The sequence below is a fragment of the Oncorhynchus nerka genome, linkage group LG28 (genome assembly GCF_034236695.1).
Source record: "Oncorhynchus nerka isolate Pitt River linkage group LG28, Oner_Uvic_2.0, whole genome shotgun sequence".
Taxonomy (NCBI): Eukaryota; Metazoa; Chordata; class Actinopteri; order Salmoniformes; family Salmonidae; genus Oncorhynchus; species Oncorhynchus nerka.
The window spans coordinates 64,409,973-64,436,214 of NC_088423.1; the positions used below are offsets into that span (position 1 = coordinate 64,409,973).

A 26,242-nucleotide genomic window follows, 5' to 3' on the forward strand; every position below is an offset into this window, starting at 1 on the left:
AAAGCGCCGGAAGCGCAGCCTGTCACTGTCTCTCACCGCCGTTCTGCATAAACCACGCTGCATTGAAGAGCAACATGTCAGGGTTAGCTTAGGAGGTTAAGAACTGCAACTTGTAATGAACTAGCACACTGTTCACAGTGCACTGACTCAAGGTGACTCATTCCAGTTCGTCATTATTCTCCTTTAACCTATTTCGCCTCAAACGCAAACAATCACTAGCAACTGGCAAATCAAAATCCCTGAATCTGCAGCTCTGAATCGCTTTTGAGTCTTTGCCTTACATAGTATATGCATCGCTGAGCGATGTAGGTGTGTCATTCACTTCTGTTGACATTTCTCAGTGTCAGGAAGGAGTCATATGCGTGGCTTCCTAACCCACACAACCCTCGGCATTGTAACGATACTCCAGCTAATGGGACTGTAGGAAGTAGGCTGACACCAGGGGGATACTCCAGCTAATGGGACTGTAGGAAGTAGGCTGACACACAGGGGGATACTTCAGCTAATGGGACTGTAGGAAGTAGGCTGACACCAGGGGGACTAATGGGACTGTAGGAAGTAGGCACCAGGGGGATACTTCAGCTAATGGGACTGTAGGAAGTAGGCTGACACCAGGGGGATACTTCAGCTAATGGGACTGTAGGAAGTAGGCTGACACCAGGGGGATACTTCAGCTAATGGGACTGTAGGAAGTAGGCTGACACCAGGGGGATACTCCAGCTAATGGGACTGTAGGAAGTAGGAAGGCTGACACCACCACTGTAGGGTAGGCTACTCCAGCTAATGGGACTGTAGGAAGTAGGCTGACACCAGGGGGATACTCCAGCTAATGGGACTGTAGGAAGTAGGCTGACACCAGGGGGATACTCCAGCTAATGGGACTGTAGGAAGTAGGCTGACACCAGGGGGATACTCCAGCTAATGGGACTGTAGGAAGTAGGCTGACACCAGGGGGATACTCCAGCTAATGGGACTGTAGGAAGTAGGCTGACACCAGGGGGATACTCCAGCTAATGGGACTGTAGGAAGTAGGCTGACACCAGGGGGATACTTCAGCAGACCTCATTTATTTAATTTATTAGCCTGTCTGTGTTTTAAATGCATGGCTTTTAAATAGCTCGGGTATAGGTAGCTGAAACCCCTGGGCTCTCATTAGGGTGGTTCTGGGTAAACGAGGACGCAAAGTACCGGCGGCACACACTGCGTGTGCGTCTGCGTGCGTGAGCGAGCAAGTGTGTTTTCCTTATCCCTTAATGTTGCCAAATGATAGATGTGTGGTCGGAAATGAGTCTCTCTTCCCTAGAGGACTCTTGTGAGAAAGATGAATTTAACGTTTGCCAGTGATTGCCATCCAGTAGCAACTTGAAGAGGGGAAAATGACCTTTTTGTAATTAATACAGAAGCTGGCGTTGAAAAGCTTTTGAGCTTGATCTTCATAGAATGAAGTTTCTTAAACTCTGAAGCCGGAGAGCAAATTGTAGTGCAGTATAGGAAATGACACAGGCCCTACATTGAATCTGCACTGAGAAGTGTGGGATATATTGCCTGCTTTGAACTAGACTTTTTCCATTATTGCCCCTTCATTCTGCCTCCCCGAGGCACTAATAACATAGTTTCTCTGTTTCTGCCTTGCAGGATGTGAGGAAGCAGGAGTGGACAGCCATCATCCCCAACTCGCAGCTCATAGTCATTCCATACCCACACAACGAGCCCCGCAGGTACACACACACACACACTCATACATCTGTACTTGGGACGCCCACAAACATGCCCAGGCCATGTTTCCATTGGTTTTCTGTGTCATTCACATGTAGTTCTACCCCCAGGAGTGCCAGCAGATGGCAGAACCCCCCTCCCTCTCTCTCTCCGTATGGCCAGCTAACACATTCTCTCATCAACACATGGAACACACACACTCTGACAAAAACTTGCACTTGCATATACAGTGCCTTCGGAAAGTATTCAGACCCCTTGACGTATTCTAAAATTGATTAAATTATTTGTTTCCCTCATCAATCTACACACAATACCCCATAATGACAAAGTGGAAACAGGTTTTTAGACATTTTTGCAAATGTTTTTACATAAGTATTCAGGCCCGTTGCTATGAGACTTGAAATTGAGCTCGGGTGCATCCTGTTTCCATTGATCGTCCTTGAGATGTTTCTACAACTTGACTGGAGTCCACCTGTGGTAAATTAAATTGATTGGACATGATTTGGAAAGGGCCTTGGTCAGGGAGGTGGCCAAGAATCCGATGGTCACTTTGACAGAGCTCCAGAGTTCCTCTCAGGCCTTTATGGTAGAGTGGCCAGACGGAAGCCACTCCTCAGTAAAAGCCACATGACAGCCCGCTTGGAGTTTGCCAAAAGGCACCTAAGACTCTCAGACCATGAGAAGCAAGATGCTCTGGTGTGATGAAACCAAGAGGAAACCTGGCACCATCCCTACGGTGAAGCATGGTGGTGGCGATGTTGTGGAGATTTTCTCAGCGGCAGGGACTGGGAGACTAGTCAGGATCGAGGGAAAGATGAACGGAACAAAGTACAGAGAGATCCTTGATGAGAACCTGCTCCAGAGTGCTCAGGACCTCAGACTGGGGCAAAGGTTCACCTTCCAACAGGACAACGACCCAAAGCACACAGCCACAACAACGCAGGAGTGGCTTTGGGACAAGTCGGGAATGTCCTTGGGTGGCCCAGCAAGAGCCCGGACTTGAACCCGATCAAACATCTCTGGAGAGACCTGGAAAAAAGATGTGCAGCAACGCTCCCCATCTAACCTGACCGAGCTTGAGATCTGCAGAGAAGAGTGGGACAAACTCCCCAAATACAGATGTGCCAAGCTTGTAATGTCATACCCAAGAAGACTCGAGGCAGTAATTGCTGCCAAAGGTACTTCAACAAAGTACTGTGTAAAGGGTCTGAATACTTATGTAAATGTTATATTTCAGTTTTTTATTTTTCAAACATTTGCAACAAAAAAAAACGTTTTTGCTTTGTCATTATGGGGTATTGTTTGTAGATTGATGAGGGAAAATAAATATATTTATTCAATTTTAGAATAAGGCTGTAAGGTAACAAAATGTGTGTTTCCGAATGCACTGTATATAGCTACTACACTAACTTATTACTCAGAAAAACACACCCACATTAGGTAGATGCATACATCATGTACTGTTCCTACATTATAGTGAATGCTCAGTGTATAGCTGTGTAAAGAAGGTGTTTTCAGTCTCATAATGTTTATTGGGCACAGATTAACGCAACATATTGTGTCTAATTTTGTGTCCTGCGTTGCTATTGGTAGTTTTTGTTTTCACCACTAATATTTAATGTGTTTATTAGTTCCGATAGAATGTCTTAATGAAGTTCTCTCACAAGGTTTTTTTGATTAATATTTGAGCAGGTGCATTGTTCTTCAGCCATTTATTGTAGAATAATATTGTATCTCCACAATCTGGGCCTGTTCTTGTTTTTAGTCAAACCGTTCAAATGAACTCTCCGTTCTTTTCAATAGTCACAAAATATGTGCATCGAAAGACTGTAAAATGAGCTTGTCATTGTTTGTTTTTGATCTTATTGAAATGGTTCATCTCTGACGGGGATGTAGCATTTCTCGATTCGTTTTGACCTAACACGTCATACTTTCAGGGTATTTTCATATTTTATGATTACAGGAACTTTATTGTCAAATAACACCTCTGATAAAGCAAAATATGCCAAATTATAGCACGTTGACTCTTACGTTCTGATAGGGTTGGAAGAGATGAGAGACGTGCCTTTTTTGAACAAGTTTCACATCACGTAGTAGTTGATACGCTCGTTCTCTCTCCTACCCTTTTTCCCTGATTTAGTTGGAGTGCGAAATTATATCTGACCCCCAGTAACATAGTCCTGCTGACCGCCATCGCTCTGAGCGGAGTGTGTGTGTTCATCCTGGTCATCATTGGCATCCTCCACTGGCAGGAGAAGGTAAGAACGGAATGACACAAATACGACGCTTACACCGTTTATCGTCGTCATTATCATCACTTGCTGTTTTAATCGATAGTAATGAGCACCATCAACCTCCTCTCTTCCCCTTCATTATTAGCTGTACTGTCTTGTCATTTTTCCTCTTCTTCCTTGCATTCCTCCTCACTATCCTCTCCTCCTCCCCCTCCTCTTAATAGTCTGAGCCAAAGCCGGTTATGTTCTGGTCAGAGCAGTGTGTGTCCTCTCTCATCCTCCCCACCATTGCCAGTCCATAGTATCTGGTGGGGGTCTTCTCTTCTCCTGACCCTAGGGGGTTGCTGGGGAGCTCTGGTGCTCATGCAGAGAGCAGGAGACCCGCTGTGGGAACAGGGCTCACTCGGAGAGGAACAGATGGGTCAGAACCAGCAGATGGGCCCTGTCCTCTAGCCTCCCACAGAGCTCCAGCACGGCTGTTAGAGGGCCATAACCAGTGAGGACGCTCGGCTGTAATTGCTTTTGTTTTGCCCCTTCAGCATATCAAATATTTTGTTCGTAATCCCTGTAAATATGTCCTCCAGGGAGAGTGTGTGTGTGTGTGTGTGTGTGTGTGTGTGTGTGTGTGTGTGTGTGTGTGTGTGTGTGTGTGTGTGTGTGTGTGTGTGTGTGAATTTTACATTGAGTTTTAAGGTAATCATGTATTGTTTGAATTTCGCAAACTTGTGCTCATTTGCATGTGTTTGCATGCAACTGTTGCCGACATGCATGTGTGGTGTGTGTCCAGCCTACCGTGCACACACCACGGAGCGATTCATCCCAGTACAGCCGTGGCTGGTCTGTTTCTCCATCGAGCGAGGCCGAGCAACGTTGGCGTCTTCTCAAAGCCATCTGCTGTGGGTGCTTTATAATGCACGCAGGAAGCCATAATTGCTCTCCACTCAGGGAACTGTTCCGGGAACACTAGCTTCATTGGAGTTGACTCTGCATTAAAATAACATGTTTGGCTCCATATCTGAGGAACTGAGCCCAGCAATTATATTTTAGCAGAAAGCGAGCGAGGCAGAGGCATGGCTCCTTGTCCGTTGTTGATTGACTGATAATGGTCATGATGGCCAAGGTAACGGGAGCTCAGGTAATAGCTAGCTGTTCATTTGTTTAGATGATCTGTACTTCAGTTCAGAGTCCCCTTCATTTTCATAGATACAGGTAACTGACAAAATAAAGGAAACACCAACATAACGTGACTTAGTAAGGTGTTGGGCCACCACGAGCCAGAACAGCTTCAATGCACCTTGGCAGAGATTCTGGAACTTTATTGGAGGGATGCGACATCATTCTTCCATGAGAAATTCCATGATTTGGTGTTTTGTTGAGGGTGGTGGAAAACGCTGTCTCGGGCGCCGCTCAATGATCTCCTAGTCGTGTTCAATTGGTTTGAGATCTGGTGACTGAGACGGCCGTGGCATATGGTTTACATTTTCTTCATGCTCATCAAACCATTCATTGACCACGTTGTGCCCTGTGGATGGGGGCATTGTCATCCTATGGGGGCATAGCCATGGTAGCCAAAATAATGGCTTGCCCAGCATGTTTAAACATGATCATTTTCATGATTAATACATGTTTTATACATTGCTTAATTAACTCATGTGCCACACCTGTGTGGAAGCACCTGCTTTTAATATACTTTGCATCCCTTATTTAATCAAGTGTTTCCATTATTTTGGCAGTTACCTTTATATCTGCTTCATGTTATTACTGTTGCAGCTGATGAGTCACATCTTTTGAATCGGCAGCCTGTTTTTGTGTCAGTATGACGTCTCAGTTCTTGTGAGGCTGTGTGTTTTTCTTCCTGTTGTATTGGGATGGCCGACATCTCCACTGTGGTGGGTTTTTTGAGCGTGGGTACCTGCCTTTGTTTGCTTTTAATGGGGGAGGGTCGTGACCCATTGTCATCTTTTTGTCTAGTCGGGTGTGCCATATGCATTGTAAGTGTGCTTGCATTGAAGTCATATCTGAGCCCGGCTGCTGCTGAGTGCTCCTGTTCTATCTGACTCACTCTGCCCAGCACAATAACACACCATCATTGAAGGGGCTCTCTTAGATAAGAGAGTCTAACCTTTCACGCAGGGGAAAACAGCATTTGGAGAGAAATAATCTCCATAAACCTTTCCATTTGCATTGCGGTATGGGGTTGACCAGGTCACGGTGCGATGGGTGATTTACTTTTCATATTTATGCTGACCCCTGCTATTTGTTCCACAAATCTCAATGATCAAATAGACGTCAGAGGCTGGTTTGAGACACAGTGCCTCCTGCAACAGCCGAGACTGGCTCAGGAAGTGTTGTTAGAACACTGTTAAAGATAAGAAAGCTTGTCGATATTTGAATAAAACTGCTTTCTCTGTTTTAGCCTAGCTGTAAATCTGAGAGGTGTTTTGGATTCTCTTTACTTGTCCGATAACTTTGGTTTCATGCCTGAGGAATCCATCAGTGTTTGTTTGAGCCATTTGTATTTTGGTGTGGGTTTAAACAGAATGCAGGGTTTTTCAGAGCAGTGAAGGCTGCAATATACCTCCACGTTGCATAATGCATACATTGTGACAAAGGTCTTCTTTTATGCTTAGTTCAAGGCCCCATAGCCTTAGCACAGAGTATGGATAGGTTACCGCATACAGTAGACCTGTCAAATAGGTCAAGTTATCGTGTTACTGAACTTCACATTCAATCAGGAGGTTTCAGACCCTTCCATAAATGACACTGAAGATATCGCGCACGGAATAACGACACAGTTATATCCCCTGAACACTCAATCATTTTGTGTTCCTACACCACAGTGAAATAGAAATATTGACAGGATTTACAAGCCAGTTCACTGAATGAGACCTGAGGAGGCTATAACAGTATGTTCATTGTACTGTGTACACGCCATAAGAACAAGTGGAAGTAACTGAACACTCAGTCCTAAAGACAGTCTGCTCCCTTAAGTCCTGAGCAACACAGACACGGCCGACAGACTCTCTGCTTAGATGTCGGTGTCCTCCATCAGGACTGTCTGTCGTATGGCGAGTAGTTCCAGAACACATCTGTCAGCTTCATCTCCGCTGCATTTTTGAAGCTTCCCCTTCTTTTTTTTCCCCATCATACGTGCCTTTTATGTGCTGCCTGTTTTCAAGGGAAAGCTCAAAAATAAACGTGAATGATCCTCATGAATCCGCAGAGGGTACGTAATCGAACGTGGAAGTGAGATCCCGTTAACACTTGCAATAATGATTGCCTGTCTCAGATTGTAGCCATGACCACTCTCTCTCTTCTCTCTCACACTCTCACTCTCTCACTCTCTCTCTCTCTCTCTCTCTCTCTCTCTCTCTCTCTCTCTCTCTGTTGGTCTGACGCGTGACCCCTGACCATTGCCCTGTGTGGGTTTCAGAAAGCGGACGACCGGGAGAAGAGACAGGAAGCACACCGGTTCCATTTTGATGCCATGTGAAGGAGCACAGGAAGAGATGGACCATGGGAAAAAAGTCATGCCAGCTTTCTGTTTTATTTATTTATTTATTTATGTTTGCTGGTCGATGGAATTGTTTATTTATTTGATCCCCTCGGGCTCTTGACGATGAGCCATTTAAAGTGTTTATATATCCATTAGACATTATCAAATGTAAAAGAGACAGACAGGTTACTTCTGGCATACTTGCACAGTTTTGGCATACTTGCACATTTCAAGGGCCAAAATGATGGATGAACCCAAATCTAAACAGGACTACTGAGTGAAATTACACTGAGTTATATCCCAGTTTACTTTTTTATTCAATGGTTTGGCTCAGCTCATTATGTATGGTTGTCAAATGGGCACTAACAGTTTACGTCATGAATTTTGCAATAATGTTCCATCCAAGCCATCCTGATCTGCAAAACACATTACCGATGTGTTTGTTTTGGGGGAAGCATTGCTATTGTAATGCTACTTGAATATTTATGTCTGTAAACCCATTGTCTTCCTGGATGTCAATCTGCAAAGGTTATTGTTTTCCGTGTACTGTTATAGTGAGATCTTACACATAGAGTCCACTGACCCAAACAGGGTATTTACACTGGATGCATCCATTGTGCTCTACTGTATATAATGCACATAGTACATGGTCCATAATGAGGGGTTACTGTATGTGTCAAGTTCATTATGTATTTTTCCTCTCCTTTTTTCAAATTCCCCTCCAAATCCCTGACACAATGTCTTATCCTTGTTTGACCGTTCCCACTCTCCCACTGCCGTCACTCACAGTGGTCTTGGAATGGCCTGTACTATGTCCTTAGCTTTTTAGTCTTTCTCACTCTTAATAATCGTGTTTGTCTCGCATGATAAACACAGTGTGTTTTTGGAGTTACAAACCCTTATGTGTTCATTAAAAACGTACATGAAACTGTGGCGGTCAATTGAAGAATGGTCCATATACTATATATACTTAAACTACTTCCTCTTACAAGGGGAAATAGGTTTGTTCTTTAACCAACAGGAAGTGCAATCATCAATATTATCACCAATGTCAAGTTTCTTCTATTAATCATTCTATTTCATTTGGAATTAACTTGGGGCACATGCTATCATCTCATGTCTGTGGTTTAAATAATGATTGATAGTGATCAGTCTAATTGATTGTATTTTTGTGTTTGTGTGTGGATTGTGCTTATAATCGGAAATGTTCAACTGAAGTATGATCATTTCTGTTGAGAATGTTTATGGGACGATGGGTTGAAAATTAAAAGTGTTTATCGTGCTTAATTCATGCTGGTTCTCACTTGTTTTGAATTAATTTAAATGTATTTCCGTCTCACTTTTGCCTTCCGTTTCATAGACTGGCACGTCCATCCGAAAAATGGAATTATCCTAGTGAGCTGATGACCAAAGAAACGATTGGAAGTGACAACTTGGCATAGCCTACAGTTTTGAGTTCTTTTTAGCTCATGTAGCGTAATGTATTGCAATCTGGCCTTATGGTAAAATGGTAGTCTAATAAAATGGTAGCCATCATTTAAACAGCAGTTGATGTTTTACTGTCTGTTGATGTTTCTTCACGATTGTCTCTTGGCAACAACTTACTGAGTAAATATTATCCTAATGGTAGGCTGTCAACTTTTCCGTTTTTTTGCGCAAAGCACATGACCCAATTGTAACTTGCTCCATTCATTTTGTATTATATCATAAATGGCTTTGCTCAATTTTACCAATATAATCTTTCAATGTAACATGAACAGAGCAGAGACTTGTATGCAGCGAGAGAGAACGCATCCGATTTTACACTCGGTGATGGGGTGCATGCGTACAAGCAGCTCATTCACGCAACCATCGCCCGGAGCTTAAATGAGCCTTGTTTAGTGCCATTACTTCAGTTCAGCCACAGACCACTCTGCGCGTCTCTCTGTGCGCGTCTCTCGGATACTATGCTGCTCAACTCACTGGACAATGCAACCTACTTTAATAATAGCATATGTTGCATGTGGAACTACAAGACACCTGTCTAGATGGAATTAACGTTGTATCTAATACTTATCGGGAGTGGTTGAAGAAGAAGCGCTTGTTTTCCTCAGAGGAAATTCGGAGTTGATGATGGTCTTTCTGACTATGGAATTAAGGCGGTCAATGAAAAGTTGGATTTTATAAAAAGCGACTCAATGCCTTGGATCCATAAAATGGAGAGAGAAAGCGTGTAACTCCCCAAGCTTAAGAAGGAGAACGTATTTGGCACCACCACACAGGGAGAGGAAATGCAAAGAGGTGAGTTTTACTTGGTATCACAGCGCTTTTGGATCGTATTAAGGACCACTGATATGATACAAAAGGCTATTAATCACTCGCATCGGCTGTGATGTAATTCATCCCTTATTATTCTGCAAGATAGACGAAACTCACCCTTACCAGATGTCTTCCGTTGTATTTTCTCTTGCGCCAAGTTGTTTTTATTGTGATATAATTCATCCCTTATTCTTCTGCAAGATAGACTAAACTCACCCTTACCAGATGTCTCCCGTTGTATTTTCTCTTGCACCAAGTTGTTTTTATTGTGTTTTGCATGTTTGCAAGAAGCCAAAATCCCTGAATGGCATCGCCACCTGCAGGTTTACATCTATTCAGTTATATTAGCTTTTTAGACTATTGCAAGGAGTCATCTTTGAAACGGGCCAATATCCGAACACAAGGCTACACAATCCGGAAGAATGCATTCCAATTTTGGCTACTTTTCTATTAACGCCTAAGGTCGATGTCGGCGCCACCGCGGAAATCTAATTAGCATAAAGAAAATCCAAATTGTAAAAAAAAAAAAAATCGGTCAATTTAAACTAGATGTGTTTTTTGTTTTTTTTGCATTGGATGCGTCTCAATGTGTAACACTTCTGCGTCTGTGGTAAAATGTGACAGAGCTAGAGCGGTGTTTGTCAGACCATGAGACATCCCGAACATCTCAAGTCATGTGTGATGAATACAAATGGTAAAAGCAAATAGCCTAATGTATTTAGGAGTTGAAAATCACCATGTTTTAGCTGAACGGCGGGTGGTGCTGAAGTGACAGCTCCTGGTGATTCGCGCCACATCTGGGACAAGGCCACAGCTGCGGTTTGCAGCTCATTTTAAGACGCGATATATTCTGCTGTGAAATCATTGTGTTTTGTACTGTACTCTAGGCCTATTATTAAAGGGACTGCCAAGTAGTGTTTAACACACCTAGGCTGTAAACTGCACTGAATCCTATCACCGAGGGGGAGAAAATCGTGTTGCGTTCACTTCAGTAGGACTGGGCTATTTCAGTCGCGAAGGGCACAAAGTCTAGTTGTCTTAGAACGCTACAGTCATTTGTTGATAATTCTAACTCCGCATAGCCCCATGTTTTATTTTGTAATATAATTGCAGGATCAAAATGCATCAGCAAACACCCAAAGAGGCCATATCTATGCTTTTTTGGGTTAATTTAACCAAGCAATCTGGTAGGCCATCCATGTGTATTTACAATGCACTCCTACTCATGTTCTTCCATTAGTGTAGGCTATCTTGTAAAGGCATTCAACCTTTTCAATTCAGACTTTCAGGTCCATTCAAAGCTATTTGAACCAACTGTGTGCTACAATGAATGTCTGCCATAGACTGCTTTTAAGAGGTAGTTATTATGGTCTTTCAGTGGTCCCTCATAGCGGAGTAGGATCCGGAAAGGGCTAATCTTTGTGAATAGCCTCATAGTCAGGCCGTGCATGGAAAAGTGTGTGTGTGTGTGTGTGTGTGCGCGCAGTCTGGCCTTCTGGCCTCCAGCGTATCACGCCTGGGAAGAGAGAGGGTGTGTGTGTATGTGCGCATGGATGTGTGTTTTAAATTCTGTATAGTAGAGAACATGCCGTCTGATTTATTTTTGCAAGCCTGGGTGGCTATAGTCAATCCACGTTTCATTATGCATCAGTCAGGCTCTCGCTCATGGTTTAATGTGATATAAGCAGCGCAGTCTATTAAAATCTGTTGGGGGTAAACCTACATCGGGCTTATCTGGAGAAGACAGTGGTGTCGTGGGCTGAAATGTGCACAGGGGTACTGCGAGCAGTTTTAGCACAGATATAATACACAATGCAGTGCTGTTGCTGCTGCCTCCGGATGCCTGTCTCTCATTATGGCATCCCGCCTGTGATCCTTATCCCATTTGTTCTGGTTCTGTCTTCATTTAGGACAGGAGGCTGAAGGGTTGGCGGATGCTCTGATAGGCGTGATGATGCGGGCCAACCAATGAGTGCTCACTGCCACACCATCAGAGGACAATATGATAACACATACACAGATATACAGACTTCTTTGTTTAGCTGTACATGGTATGGAGGAGAGAGTTCTTTAGGCATCTGAGTTTGGCTTCAGACTTTTGGTTGTGATATGTCTTGGCTCCGATACGATGCTTTTTAGATAAGCTTTCAATGGCACAACCTATGAAATACAAGGCAGGGATACATCTACAAGACCCAAGGATCAATATTCTGTCAAGTATTGTTGTACATCGTACACATCAATTGCAAGATGCGTCTTTAACTATATGTTACTGTCAGTGTCGTAGATCATTGGCTCTTTCACTGTGTGTGTGCTTATGTGTGTGCTTGCGTGCACGGTTATGTTAGGTTATGATGGATATAGTAGGGCTATAGTTCTTAATGATGCCCGGTCTAGCCCCTGCATCACTGTTGTTCCAATAATCACCCATACACCATTTTATAAAAAATAAAAGGTTTATAATTATCTCACCGAACAGAATAGAAGGCATGTTTCTCATTTAAACTAGTAATTACTATTTCCTATCTTAACTAGCAGATTTCAAGCTTCACATAATTGCTTTTTAATGAGGGGTGTGCGAGCTAGTGTGTTAGATTGCCTATTATTTCAACACTTTGATTCAATTGTTTTTACCTGTTCCACTCGTATTTGATGGTCCGTTTAGGAGAAATAACGGTGTAAATCATTGACATTGGAATGTTTTTCCCTTGCAGCCTGGGTACTCCTTATTCTGATAGAAGAGGGATTTGCTCTGGCACAGAGAACTAAAGGTGCGTCTCCTGTTGTCATTTTGTCATATTATGGGAGGAATAATCGGTCATGTTGTTGCACGTAAAACACTTTCACTGGCAGCAGCACAATAAATTGATCTAATCCCATACATTTCCCAATTTAAACATGGTCTTTATTCTCTTCATTGTCTTTTTCTCAGAGTCCTTTTCTCAGAATGAAGGCAGTCCACCTCAGAATATTAACGAATGTGGCATCTGGGTCCGCAACATCAACGGGGGACTCTTCACGTCCCCCAACTACCCCAACACATACCCCCCTAACAAGGAGTGTGTTTACATCTTGGAAGGTACATGTCCGTTTCTGCCCGCTCAAACGAAAATGGCCTCAGCAGTGCCTTAGAACGTGGATAACAGCTGCTTATTAGTTTGTTGCAATTTTAACAGCCTGTCAGTCACTATATGCGTCTTATCAGAGTCATGTCATCCAAAAGTCCAAAACCTATATGTCTGTGGGTAAAACTCAGTCCAGTCGAAGTCGGCTGTAGGAACTGATAGTGGGATTTCGTCAGTCGGGAGATAAATTGAAGACTTGGTGAAGCTCAAGGGCTCCCCATGTGGAGACATCAACTAGCATAGCCGTAGAACCTACATTGACAAAACGGCATTGACGATCCAAATGATCCGTGTGCATGTACAATGAGCAGGGCTAAACGAGGCCAATTCTCCAGATCATCATGACTCAAACCCAATAATGAATGGCATCGCTCATCTCCAAAAGTCTTAGGAGAGTGAGTCACTCAATACTGATCGGTCAGAAATGTCAGTCAACCTGGTTTATATTTCACAAGATATGACTTGTTGACTGCATTCCAGAGACTTTGTCTCTCACATGATGTGACTCTTGGTTAGCGATTTGTGTATTTGTTTGATTGTTTCAGTATGTTGTTGTATTGAGTTATCAAGCTAAGCTATATGTGGTATATATGTAGCTACTTTTAACTGAGAGCTCTTGTTTCTAGTCCTTACAAGGGGAAATATACATGTGATTTAGTGTTCTGATAACAGTACTGCCGGTTTGGCTGAATCTGTACGGTAGGCTTCCGTCATTTATTCCTGTTTAAAATAGTGGCATTACTGCTTCCCACATACCTTCGAAGTACAGCTAATGTGTGTGTGCCGGCGGTGACATGATTTGTGTCAGTGTGGGCGAGCTAGTGACATGATTTGTATTTACGTGTGTGTCTGAGCTGTGACGTCGTCATTTAAATGGTTTGTTTCAGTTCAAAGGCATTACCCGCTCTTATCAATTTTTCTACCGTTTGACATTTTAGCATTGCAGGCAGTCTGGTGCATATGTAATTCACCTATGAAGACAGGAATGAGCTAGATATTTTTATACAAATGGTATGTGCAAGTGGTAGTCATGTTGATTCTGCTAGGCTACTTGAGCCAGTCATGTGGGGTGTGATTTACATGACATGAACTTCTAAACTCAAATGTATGGTTGAAGTGTTGTGTTTTGGTTCAGAACCTGTAAGGAAACATGCTGACATGTCAAGTCGTTTCAAGTCATGCTAAGTCCTGTGTGTATGCATCAGCACAATGTGCATTAGTGTAAGGGCTGAACTTCGGCAACATGGATTGAAGCGAGCACTAAGCTTGGGTACCTTTGTGTATTTATGCAGGCGTCCATAAACTGGCTGTGCATATGAGTAGAAAACAGGAGTTTAGCTGTTACCAGATTTTTAAACAGGTTTGTGCTGCTGTACTGGTAAACACAGTCCATGGAGCAATGCCTTTTAGCAAAAACCAAACCCAACACACCCTCCTCCTCCTCCTCCTCTCTCACCTCCTCCAGCTCTCCCTCGTCAAAGAATCCAGTTGGCCTTTGATAAGAACTACTACATGGAGCCGTCCTTTGAGTGCCGCTTTGATCACATCGAGGTGCGGGATGGTCCGTTCGGCTTCTCACCGATCATCGACCGCTTCTGTGGGTCGAAGAGCCCAGGCCTGGTCACCTCCACGGGCCGCTTCATGTGGATCAAGTTCACCAGCGACGAGGAGCTGGAGGGTGTTGGGTTCCGTATCAAATACACCTTTATAGCAGGTACACATTCTCAGTTAGAGCTAGCCTAATGGGCATATCCTCATTACATACGCAGCCATAGGTGTGGATAATAAGGACTACAGCACATCCACAGATTTACTGTCAAGGGCCTCATTTTACTTGTTTGTTACCATCCAATGGTATATACTAAGACACTGAAATCAGCATCTCACATCGGGTCACAGATATTAGCTCCCATTGGTCTTCCCCAGTTTATCTGACTTCCTTTAATGGGATCTTATCACTTTTCTTTACTCATGAATTCCAGCTCTGTGGATCAAGACATGTGCTTTCCTGTTTCTAATTTCAGACCCAGATTTTCATCTGCACGTGGGTGGACTGTTAAACCCGATTCCAGGTAAGCGCTTCAATATTTCACCGGTGTTTGTCCGATCCGATTTGAAGAGCTCTGTGCTCTAAAGCTTACTGGCTGCTATCTTTCACTGACACATGCTCACATTCTCTCACACACAGAGACACATCTCTTTCTCCTTTCTCTCTCTCTCTCTCTCTCTCTCTCTCTCTCTCTCTTCCTCTCTTCCTCTCTAACATCTCTCTTGTTTCTTTGTTCACGTTTTTCTATCTCTTCCCTTATGCTCACCTTTTCTTCTGCAATCCTTCTCTTATCCATAACCCCCCCCCTGTCCTCCAACTTTCTCTCTTCTCAGATTGTCAGTTTGAGATTGGTGGCTATGATGGTGTTATCCGCTCCAGTCAGGTAGAAGAGGAGGATAAGATTAAGACTGGTGACGCCCTGGACTGTATCTGGACCATCCGCGCTCCTCCTCAGTCCAAGGTGAACATCTTGTTCCCCCGCTCCTTCTCTCCGGTGGCTAAATGGGTCATCACGTCACTCACTGCAGAGGTCCAGCCACTGAAAACACACCCATTGATTAGAACACAGGAGACTGGGAGTAAGACATACCAGTCCCCTGACCCTCTCTCTGCTGTGGAAACCAAATTAGTAGTATGTCAAATTAGCAGTAGAATAACCAGGGCAGCGGGTATTAGGCCAATAACGCAGAAATAGCAGAAAATAGAATCGGCAGTACTGGGAATGAAGCTAAAAGCAGTCACTTGATGTCTGCGGTCTTACGAGTTCAAATGTGCTAAAGAGGCTGGATTGTTCCCGGGCTGAATTCACAAGGTGATCTCTACAGCAACACAGAGGCAGGTTTGTTAAGATTAGAGCCTATTCGGGTGCACAGCATACATCTTGCGCTCAAAAGATTTAGTTCTACAACTATTCATCTGAGTTCAATGATTCCCAGTGGTTTTGCGCTGTACAATTGGGCTAAGCCTACGAGGATAGGTTTAATCCAAGTATGAGTCTATTGTCCTTCAGTACCAATATCCCTTTATAAATGCTTCAATTTCCACTTCATTTTTGGGTACCATTTCCTTTCTGAGTGTCAGCTGTGTCGCCATGGTAACGTGTTGTAACGTGGTGATTTTCTGGCTGTAGATTTTCATTCGCTTCCTGGAATACCAGATGGAGCACTCCAACGAGTGCGACAAGAACTTTGTGGCCGTGTACGACGGCAGCAGTGCCATCGAAAACCTAAAGGCCAAGTTCTGCAGCACCGTGGCTAACGACGTCATGCTCACCAACGGGGTGGGAGTGGTGCGGATGTGGGCCGACGAGAAGAGCCGACTCAGCCGCTTCCAGATGCTCTTCACCTCATTTGTCGACCGTGAGTGTTCCCCTTCTTTCGTCCCCCTCCAAAAATATGTTATTGTGGGCCGTCTAAACCAGGAGTTAATTTGGAGATAAATAATTGCAGATCAGTCTGAGGACTTTATCAATTGGCAGGTCCTCTTGTCTCCTTATTTTTTTTAATCCTCACAATTTAGTGGTCAGTATTTTGTCCAGACACACAGCAGATTTATGAAAGGTTGGAAGAGATAGATGGGGCCAACTGCCCATTATTCTCCTTGATTTATTGACGACATCCACATCCTCTGAATAGTAAATATCTGACTGACATTCAACTCTCATTTTAGAAAGGGAAAGTTCATTAAAGTGGCATGCTAAGCAGTGGTATCGCAAAGCCAGTTCTTTTCCCACCGTCTTTGCCGAGTACCTCAAAGAAAATGACAAGTTATTGAATATGCATATAACGGTGTAACGCATTGGCCATAATTATGTGTCATCATTCACAATGGACAAATGGGATGTATCTTCCATTGAGGAATGGAAAAGCTGACTCATTTGTCATTATTAGTATGTCATTATGATCAGATGCTTTGCATAAAGCGCTGCCTTTTGCATGGCAGATGTGGTTTAAAGGTTGTATGTAAATTACAGAACATTTCCTTGGAGGAAACAGTTGAAGACTTCTATTCCAAAACACTATATCCATTTTCAGAAATGTTAGTAAATTTGCTTTTTACACTCTTGGCCTATATGGATAGGGCTATATTTAAATGTTTCTTAGGCTTTCACAAGGAAATTCAGAGAAAAAGATAGTAATTTTGGGTGCGTATAGAAAGGAGTCCTGAGTGCATTCAGGTGCATGTTCTGAGGCAAATGTCCTTCACAATAGACAAACATAGGCTCCTTCTGTTCAGTACGACCCAGAGTATGACGCCCTGTCATCTTGCAATTGGACATCAAACATAAAGATCCTGAATGTTGACACTGTATATGACATGAGTGTTATGACATGGAAATGTAAAGTGCACATTTGGACTCAGTTGTTTTCCATGTTTGTATGACATCACAGCTGTATTTATTGTAATCCTCAACGTCTACTCTCTCAAAACGCATTGTCATCTTAAATTGATCGCATTTCCCTCACTCAGACAACAGAAATGTGCAAGAGTTGCCCAACTAGCGGGAAGGGTAGGGGGAAACGTCTTGTCGCGTGCAGTGCTCAAGTTCAGAATGGCTGTAAGTCAAAAACCCATACAGCGCTGTGAAGGGCAGCGCCTGACCTCTGAAGTTAAATATAGCATGTTACTGTACAGCCACTGCGTTTCAATTTAGGTGCTTATCAGTGTCCAAATCTGCCATTCTCAACCCGTAAACGGGTATGAGTGTAAAGGGCTACAGAACTTCTGAAATTAATTGGTGTGTAAAAATGATACATTTGTGACATCAATCTTTTCAAAAATGATATGTGTGTGTGTGTTGAAGTCGGAAGTTTACATACACTTAGGTTGGAGTCGTTAACTTGTTTTTCAACCATGACACAAGTAATTTTTCCAACAATTTTTTACAGACAGATTATTTCACTTATCACAATTCCAGTGGGTCAGAAGTTTACAAACACTAAGTTGACTGTGCCTTTAAACAGCTTGGAAAATTCCAGAGAATGATGTCATGGCTTTAGAAGCTTCTGATAGGCTAATTGACATCATTTGAGTCAATTGGAGGTGTGCCTGTGGATGTATTTCAAGGCCTATCTTCAAACTCAGTGCCTCTTTGCTTGACATCATGGGAAAATCAAAAGAAATCAGCCAAGACCTCATAAAAAAAATGGTAGACCTCCACAAGTCTGGTTCATCTTTGGGAGCAATTTCCAAATGCCTGAAGGTACCACGTTCGTCTGTACAAACAATAGTACGCAAGTATAAACACCATGGGACCCACAGCTGTCATACCGCTCAGGAAGGGAGACGCATTCTGTCTCCTAGAGATTAACGACTTTGGTGCGAAAAGTACAAATCAATCCCAGAACAACAGCAAAGGACCTTGTGAAGATGCTGGAGGAAACAGGTACAAACATATCTATATCCACAGTAAAACGAGTCCTTTATCGACATAACCTGAAAGGCAGCTCAGAACTGCTCCAAAACCGCCATAAAAAGCCAGACTACGGTTTGCAACTGCACATGGGGACAAAGATTGTACTTTTTGGAGCAATGTCCTCTGGTCGGATGAAACAAAATAGGACTGTTTGGCCATAATGTCCATCATTATCTTTGCAGGATAAAGGGGGAGCCTTGCAAGTTGAAGAACACCATCCCAACTGTGAAGCACGGGGTGGCAGAATCATGGTGTGGGGGTGCTTTGATGCAGGAGGGATAGATGGCATCATGAGGAGGCAAATTATGTGGATATATGGAAGCAACATCTCAAGACATCAGTCAGGAAGTTAAAGCTTGGTCGCAAATGGGTCTTCCAAATGGACAATGACCCCAAGCATACTTCCAAAGTTGTGGCAAAATGGCTTAAGGACAACAAAGTCAAGGTATTGGAGTGGCCATCACAAAGCCCTGACCTCAACCCGTTTGAGAATTGGTGGACAGAACTGAAACAGCATGTGTGAGCAAGGAGGCCTACAAACCTGACTCAGTTACACCAGCTCTGTCAGGAGGAATGGGCCAAAATTCACCCAACTTATTGTGGGAAGCGTGTAGAAGGCTGAAAGAATGAAAGAAATAAAAGCTGAAATAAATCATTCTCTCTACTATTATTCTGACATTTCACATTCTTAAAATAAAGTGGTTATCCTAACTGACCTAAAACAGGGAATTGTACTAGGATTAAATGTCAGGAGTTGTGAAAAACTGAGTTTAAATGTATTTGGCTAAGGTATGTAAAATTCTGACTTTAACTGTATATAATATGCATACAGTACCAGTCAAAAGTCTGGACACACCTACTACTTTATTTTTACTATTTTCTACATTGTAGAATAATAGTGAAGACATCAAAATTATGAATTTAACACATGAAATCATGTAGTAACCAAAAATGTTTTAAACAAATCAAAATATATTTTAGATTCTTCAAAGTAGCCACCCTTTGCCTTGATGACAGCTTTGCACACTCTTGGCATTCTCTCAACCAGCTTCACCTGGAATGCTTTTCCAACAGTCTTGAAGGAGTTCCCTCGTATGCTGAGCACTTGTTGGTTGCTTTTCCTTCACTCTGCAGTCCAACTCATCCCAAACCATTTCAATTTGGTTGAGGTCGGGGAATTGTGGAGGCCATGTCATCTGATGCAGCACTCCATCACACTCCTTCTTGGTAAAATAGCCCTTACATAGCCTGGAGGTGTGTTTTGGGTCATTGTCCTGTTGAAAAACAAATGATACTCTCACTAAGTGCAAACCAGATGGGATGGCGTATCACTGCAGAATGATGTGGTAGCCATGCTGGTTAAATGTGCCTTGAATTCAAAATAAATCACACAGTGTCACCAAAGAAGCACCGCCACACCATCACACTACCTCCATCTTGATTCATGTTGGGAACCACACATGCGGAGATCATCCATTCACCTACTCTGCGTCTCACAAAGACACGGCGGTAGGAACCAAAAATCTCACATTTTGACTCATCAGACCAAAGGACAGATTTCCACCGGTATAATGTCCATTGCTCGTGTTGTATTTTCGGATCAATTTGATGTTATTTTAATGGACAAAAACGTGCTTTTCTTTCAGAAACAAGGACATTTCTAAGTGGCCATAAACTTTTGAACGGGTAGTGTATATCAATACAGTAATATGAGATTTGGGCTTTGGTCAAAAGTAGTGCACTATATGGGGACTTGGGTGCCCTGTGGAACAAGGCCTAACACTAACCAAACACTATAGCATTAGGTTAGATTTATGATGAGTTTAATTTAAATGTTAAATATACAGGATACAAACATTCCATTCCAGCTAAACAATGGATATATAGCGTTTTGCAACAAAACCATTTTTCCTCCCCAGCTTCTCCTTTACCCAAATCCAGATAGCAGATGTTCTGAAAGAGCTGCAAAACCTGGACCCATACAAATCAGCTGGGCTTGACAATCTGGACCCTCTATTTCTGAAACTATCCGCCATTGTCGCAACCCCTATTACCAGCCTGTTCAACCTCTCTTTCATATTTGTCTGAGATCCCCAAGGATTGAAAGCTGCCGCGGTCATCCCCCTCTTCAAAGGGGAGACACCCCTGGACCCAAACTGTTACAGACCTATATCCATCCTGCCCTGCCTATCGAAGGTCTTTCGAAAGCCAAGTTAACAAACGGATCACTGACCATCTCGGAATCCCACCGTACCTTCTCCGCTGTGCAATCCGGCTCTGTCAATCACCATATTCTTATCGGCAGACTCAGTAGCCTCGGTTTTTCTAATGACTGCCTTGCCTGATTCACCAACTACTTTGCTGACAGAGTTCAGTGTGTCAAATCGGAGGGCATGTTGTCCGGTCCTCTGGCAGTCTCTGTGGGGGTACCACAGGGTTCAATTCTCGGGCCGACTCTTTTCTCTGTATATATCAATGATGTTGCTCTTGCTGTGGGCAATTCCCCTTGATCCATCTCTACGCAGACGACACCATTCTGTATACTTCTGTCCCTTCCTTGGACACTGTGCTATCTAACTTCCAAACGAGCTTCAATGCCATACAACACTCCTTCCGTGGCCTCCAACTGCTCTTAAATGCTAGTAAAACCAAATGCATGCTTTTCAACCGTTAAATTCAACAGAGATGTTTTTTTAAGAGCTCTTTAGCATTCTGATGCATATTAAAAAAGATCACATTTTTCATAGTGTTTGTCTTGCATTTCAAATTCATGTTGTCCCTACGTCACAGACCGGGGTTCAATTAAAGGACCAAACAGAGACATTCATCTGAGTAATCAGTCAAGGCACTTTCATCTGGACCATCACCTTGGATATTTTAGTACTTATCCATCTCAGAACACCATTGACACACAGAGAGAGTACTGTGCATCATCATTTTCATTACCTCTGTGGTTCTGGGCTCTCTCAAGGGGGAACTGTGAAGATGGGGAACACGAACCGGCGCTGACAACCAGAGAGAGAACAAGCTTTTTGAAGGCGAGAGATGTCTAATCAGTTTGGAAGTGAGCGCATAGTCAGGGGAATTCTACGCACTCAACGGGAGACGAAAGGCGTGTTATGACCCCTTCATCCCGCTGTCAGAACTGCTTAGCCTCGCGGCAGTGGAGGGGAATGGTTTGGTGTTAGGCCCTAAACAGCGTGTATGTGTCAGGGGTGCGGTGGGACCTGGTGGGGCTAGTGTCGTACTGCCTGATGGGGTTTGAGGTGTGTGTGTGTGTGTGGGGTGGGGGGGGGGATTTGGGATGACAAGCTGCTCAGATCTCTGATGTAGAATGGTGGGAGAGGCGGGGGGCAAGAGGAAGGGGGATGTAAATGTGTGGCGGGGGGCATCCTGTTAGGACCCACAGAACCAGCCTCGCACATCCATCTCCTGGGCCCAGCAGCCACGTTCAATTTACCAGCCTTCCCAGCTGTCTCGTGACTAGCCTTGTAAGAGCTAGTTTAGTCAGGAGTCTCAGCGCGCCTGGCCATCTGTGCCTCGTGATGGCCGTCTAAATTGATTTACTGCACTCCATACTCTACGCTGTTTTTTTCACTCTGCATGTTTGCTAGGAGAAGCAGCCATTTCAATTGCCGATCATGTCATGCAAGCTGTAAATGATGACGTATGGTTTCAAGTGGCAGACATCTAGCATTTTATCGCAGTAGTTTTCATCTTTAATAACTTTACCTTGTCTCTTGTTTCAGCCGTGCAATAGCAACACGTTTTTTTTGCCATAGCAACATGTGCATCAATAACTCCTTGGTGTGTAATGGGGTCCAGAACTGTGTCTACCCCTGGGATGAGAACCATTGTAAGGGTGAGTGAAAATTTAATTTCCTATTTTCTACTTTTAATCATTTAGTACTTTTATCATGTGGTAAATTGACTTGCATGACAACCAAACCATTATAGTAGGCTTACTGTTTTTTCCGCTTCACAACAGAGAAGAAATCCAATGGCCTGTTCCATCAGATTACTAATACCCACGGCACGGTGATCGGCGTGTCCTCAGGCGTGGTTCTCGTCCTACTTATCATCTCCATCCTGGTTCAGATGAAGCAGCCCAGGAAGAAGTTGGTAGCCCGCCCGGCCAGTCTTCAACAAGGCTGGCTTCCAGGAGGTCTTTGACCCTCCCACTACGAGCTCTTCTCCCTCCGTGACAAGGAGATCTCCTCTGACCTGGCTGACCTATCAGAGGAGCTGGAGAGCTACCACAAGCTGCGCCGCTCCTCCACCACGTCGCGCTGTGTCCACGAGCACCATTGTGGCTTTGCAGGCCTCGGGAGGCAGCATGAAGCAGAGCCGCACCACCCTCAGCTCCATGGAGCTCTCCTACAACTAACGACTTCTCCAAGCCCCGCCCATGAAGACCTTTAACAGCACCTATAAGAAAAGCTGCTACGGCTACAAACAGACTCACGATTGCGCCGAGAATGTCATTGAAGACCGCGTCATGGAGGAGATCCCTGTGAGATCTACGTCCGCGGGGGAGCGGCCGGGCCAAGTGCTGGGCCAGGAGGCTGTGGCACCTCAGCTCCCAGAACGGGGGCCGCAATAACACCAGCATCGTGACCCCCAGCAGCGTTCAATGTCCATGGACTTCTAGGTGAAGATGGGAGAGGGGGAAGAAAAGGAGGAGAGGAACCTTACTCAAGTTTATTTTCTGGTTTTCCTTCTTTTGATCAGTTTAATAGGGGACTCTCGCATGCAGATTCAGCCTTTCCCTGTATGCTCAAAATAACGGACACTGCCACACAGAGAAACAGTCAGATGAAAATTACTTGACTGTTTACTGTATTTACATTCATTCACATGTCAAGCACATATATATATTATCCTTCTATTTTCGTCTTTATTTTTGTCTATGTACTGTCTATTAAAACCAGAGTATCAAGCTTCATGTTGTTGCTTTTAACCTATTCATTTTATATTGTTTGATTTGATAAAATGTGCATATATGATGACAATGATGTGATGCAGGTTATGATTACTACACACACATCTACACACATGTAGAGCCCCAATGAATATTCTATGTCTTGAGGGAACACACTAAATATACATTCAGATGTGGCAGATTTTCATGTAGGATATCTACAGGATATTTGCCAGCAGCATACCACCCTGCATACCACTGCTGGCTTGCTTCCGAAGCTAAGCAGGGTTGGTCCTGGTCAGTTCCTGGATTGGAGACCAGATGCTGCTGGAAGTGGTGTTGGAGGGCCAGTAGGAGGCACTCTTTCCTCTGGTCTAAAAAAATATCCCAATGCCTCAGGGCAGTGATTGGGGATTACTGTCCTGTGTAGGGTGCCGTCTTTCGGATGGGACGTTAAAAAGGTGTCCTGACTCTCTGAGGTCATTAAAGATCCCATGGCACTTATCGTAGGTAGGGGTGTTAACCCTGGTGTCCTGGCTAAATTCCCAATCTGGCCTCAAACCATCACGGTCACCTAATAATCCCCAGTTTACAATTGGCTCATTCATCCCCCTCCTCTCCCCTGTAACTATTCCCCAGGTCGTTGCTGCAAATGAGAATGTGTTCTCAGTCAACTTACCTGGTAAAATAATGGATAAATAAAAATAAATAACATCTAGACAGAGGAATAGATGTGTTTTCTGTGCTTTTTAACATTTTGGTTCCATTTGGGGATTTTGAGTTCAGATACGGACTATGGTGGTGAACCCAGAGAGTATAAAACTTGGGAATCTATAAAGGGATTGGGATGCCCACACAATCACACCTGGTACAAGGTTGAATATCCATGAAGTTTTTAAATGATAAAAAAAAAAAAGCTAAAGGGTCATTCGGGAGCTGATGATAAATTCAGAGTGATGTGAGAAAGTAGCCTAAATAGGCTAGCAACTTTTAATTCAGAAATGTTGATATTACCTGAATGGTGGAATAAGGACTACACAGATGAGATTATTTTCTGATCTGACATTTAAAAGCAAACAGACAGACAGACTAGACATAGGCCACCATTTATTATTTCAATCACTGGTTGTAGGATTTCATTGTTTCATTAAAGAGACCCTACTCACTTACCTGTGTCTGCCTTTCATTTGATAAGAAAACACTAACAGTTGCTCTGCAAAAAAAAAAAATACCAAAACCCACAACTTAATGAATGAAACTGTATGGGGAATTGAAACTACTGAAAATAGCCTGAAGATAAGTTTCTGTTTAGTTGATGTGTACAAATACATAGTATCTTTAGCCACTTTAGAAGAATTTAAAATTAGTCTTTAATTCATATTATGTATATTAATAATTACCATAATTGACTCTGCTCAGTCCTATAAAAATGTATTTATATGATTATATTATACATAGAACTGATGTAATAAAACATTTTTTTGACTGAGTTTTGTGCAACCGGCCTTTTAAATTCCTTTCAATCAAAATTCACTCACATAACAGCATGCAGTGTATGTCCATTAGTGTCTGTAGCAATCAATGTCAATTACATTTTTACTTCACTTAATTTACTGCAACACCATTGTTAGATGAGACACACAAAACACGGAGACAGACATCAGTCATAGAAGCCGAATCTCTCTCTCCACCACCCAACATCCCAACCTCTCTCTCTCTCTCTCTGCTGTCATTTGCATTAGACAATAGGATATGCGCTCATGGCTTCATCTGTCTTAAAAAAGGCAGAGGACAGACACAGAGTGCCACAAGTAACAATGGGGTCTGAAGCTACAACGAAGCCCTCAGAAACCCACAAAAAAATAATCTATGAAAATAGTCACAGAGGTCAACAGAGGTGTTGTGGTGCTTGTAATTCTCAATCTGCCTAAATTGAAATAGACCCATAGTAATCTAATCACTCAAATGATCAGTCACAAAAGTTATGTGAACTCAAGTGTCCTTTGTTCCAGCGTTCCAGTCATTACACACCTCATGGATACGATACACAGTTCATATTCCTACCAACATAGACCCAATGATATGATTCTGTAGGCCTTGATGTAAAGATATGTGATGGGCGGTGTCAACCAAGAGCGGACAAATGACTCCTAAAGCATACAGAAATATACAGACTGAGCAAATACTGTGTGTCTATAAGTGCATGTGCGAGAGCTTGTGTATGTGTGTTGTGATTTTGTCAAAGTTTCATCTTAGAGACATGCCACAAGAGGTCTCTTCACAGTCCCCTAAATCCAGAATACAGTACTAAATAGAGCCATGACTACATGGAATTCTATTCAACATCAAGTAACTCATGCAAACAGTAAAATTTGATTTTAAAAAACAGATAAATGCATACATATATATACACACACACATGGATTTTGTAAATGTATCTATGTGGTTGTGGTGGAGAAGGGGCCTGAGGGCACACAGTCTGTGAATGTATTGTAATGTTTTTAAAATGGTATAAACTGCCTTAATGTTTCTGGATCCCAGGAAGGTAGCTGCTGCCTTGTAAATACCTGAATCAATTTCTCATGTATAATAGAGAGGAGAAAAATATGAGGTGAAAAAAGGAAGTCACTATTATTGAGATACACCTCTTTTTTCTAACGCCGGGAGAAAGGTTAAAGTTGACGCAACGTGTGACGTTTTCGACCGGCTCTTCTTCTTTCTCTACTCCCTTCCCGTGCAGAAGGTCCGATCTCCAGCTTCATCATGGCGAACGTTGTCGATGCACTAAATTATATGACATACTAAGGGTGTCCCCACAAAGAAAATGAGTTGAAAAAGTGACGACGCAACTCCGATTCATCAGATTGGTACAATCTAGGTGCTGTAGGTTGAATTGTTCAGCCAGAAGCAAGATAGGTTATTCTTATTCCGCTAGTCTGGCCTAAAGTAACGTTAGCTGGTTGACTAACTCTGTTCATAATAATATT

The 26,242-nt window shown here is 43.2% G+C and overlaps 2 protein-coding genes and 1 pseudogene across 4 annotated transcripts in view; all 3 read left to right on the forward strand.

Moving 5' to 3' along the window:
• LOC115113527 (T-cell immunomodulatory protein-like) overlaps nucleotides 1–8,733 on the forward strand; it is a 125,306-nt gene extending 116,573 nt beyond the window's left edge. For all 3 annotated transcript variants that reach the window (XM_029641297.2, XM_029641296.2, XM_029641298.2), the window contains 3 exons: nucleotides 1,636–1,718; nucleotides 3,857–3,974; nucleotides 7,384–8,733. In XM_029641297.2, coding sequence (XP_029497157.1) covers nucleotides 1,636–1,718; nucleotides 3,857–3,974; nucleotides 7,384–7,443 — 261 coding nt within the window. In that variant the 3' untranslated portion in view covers nucleotides 7,444–8,733. The remainder of the gene's footprint in view (nucleotides 1–1,635; nucleotides 1,719–3,856; nucleotides 3,975–7,383) is intronic.
• A 91-nt stretch (nucleotides 8,734–8,824) lies between these two features.
• LOC115113528 (neuropilin and tolloid-like protein 2) overlaps nucleotides 8,825–26,242 on the forward strand; it is a 26,570-nt gene continuing 9,152 nt past the window's right edge. Inside the window, exons 1-7 of the mRNA XM_029641299.2 lie at nucleotides 8,825–9,726; nucleotides 12,459–12,515; nucleotides 12,677–12,823; nucleotides 14,335–14,583; nucleotides 14,894–14,941; nucleotides 15,252–15,379; nucleotides 16,049–16,277. Of these exons, the coding sequence (XP_029497159.1) occupies nucleotides 9,717–9,726; nucleotides 12,459–12,515; nucleotides 12,677–12,823; nucleotides 14,335–14,583; nucleotides 14,894–14,941; nucleotides 15,252–15,379; nucleotides 16,049–16,277 (868 nt within the window). The 5' untranslated portion in view covers nucleotides 8,825–9,716. The remainder of the gene's footprint in view (nucleotides 9,727–12,458; nucleotides 12,516–12,676; nucleotides 12,824–14,334; nucleotides 14,584–14,893; nucleotides 14,942–15,251; nucleotides 15,380–16,048; nucleotides 16,278–26,242) is intronic.
• Nucleotides 21,669–23,069, forward strand: LOC135565615 (neuropilin and tolloid-like protein 2; annotated as a pseudogene).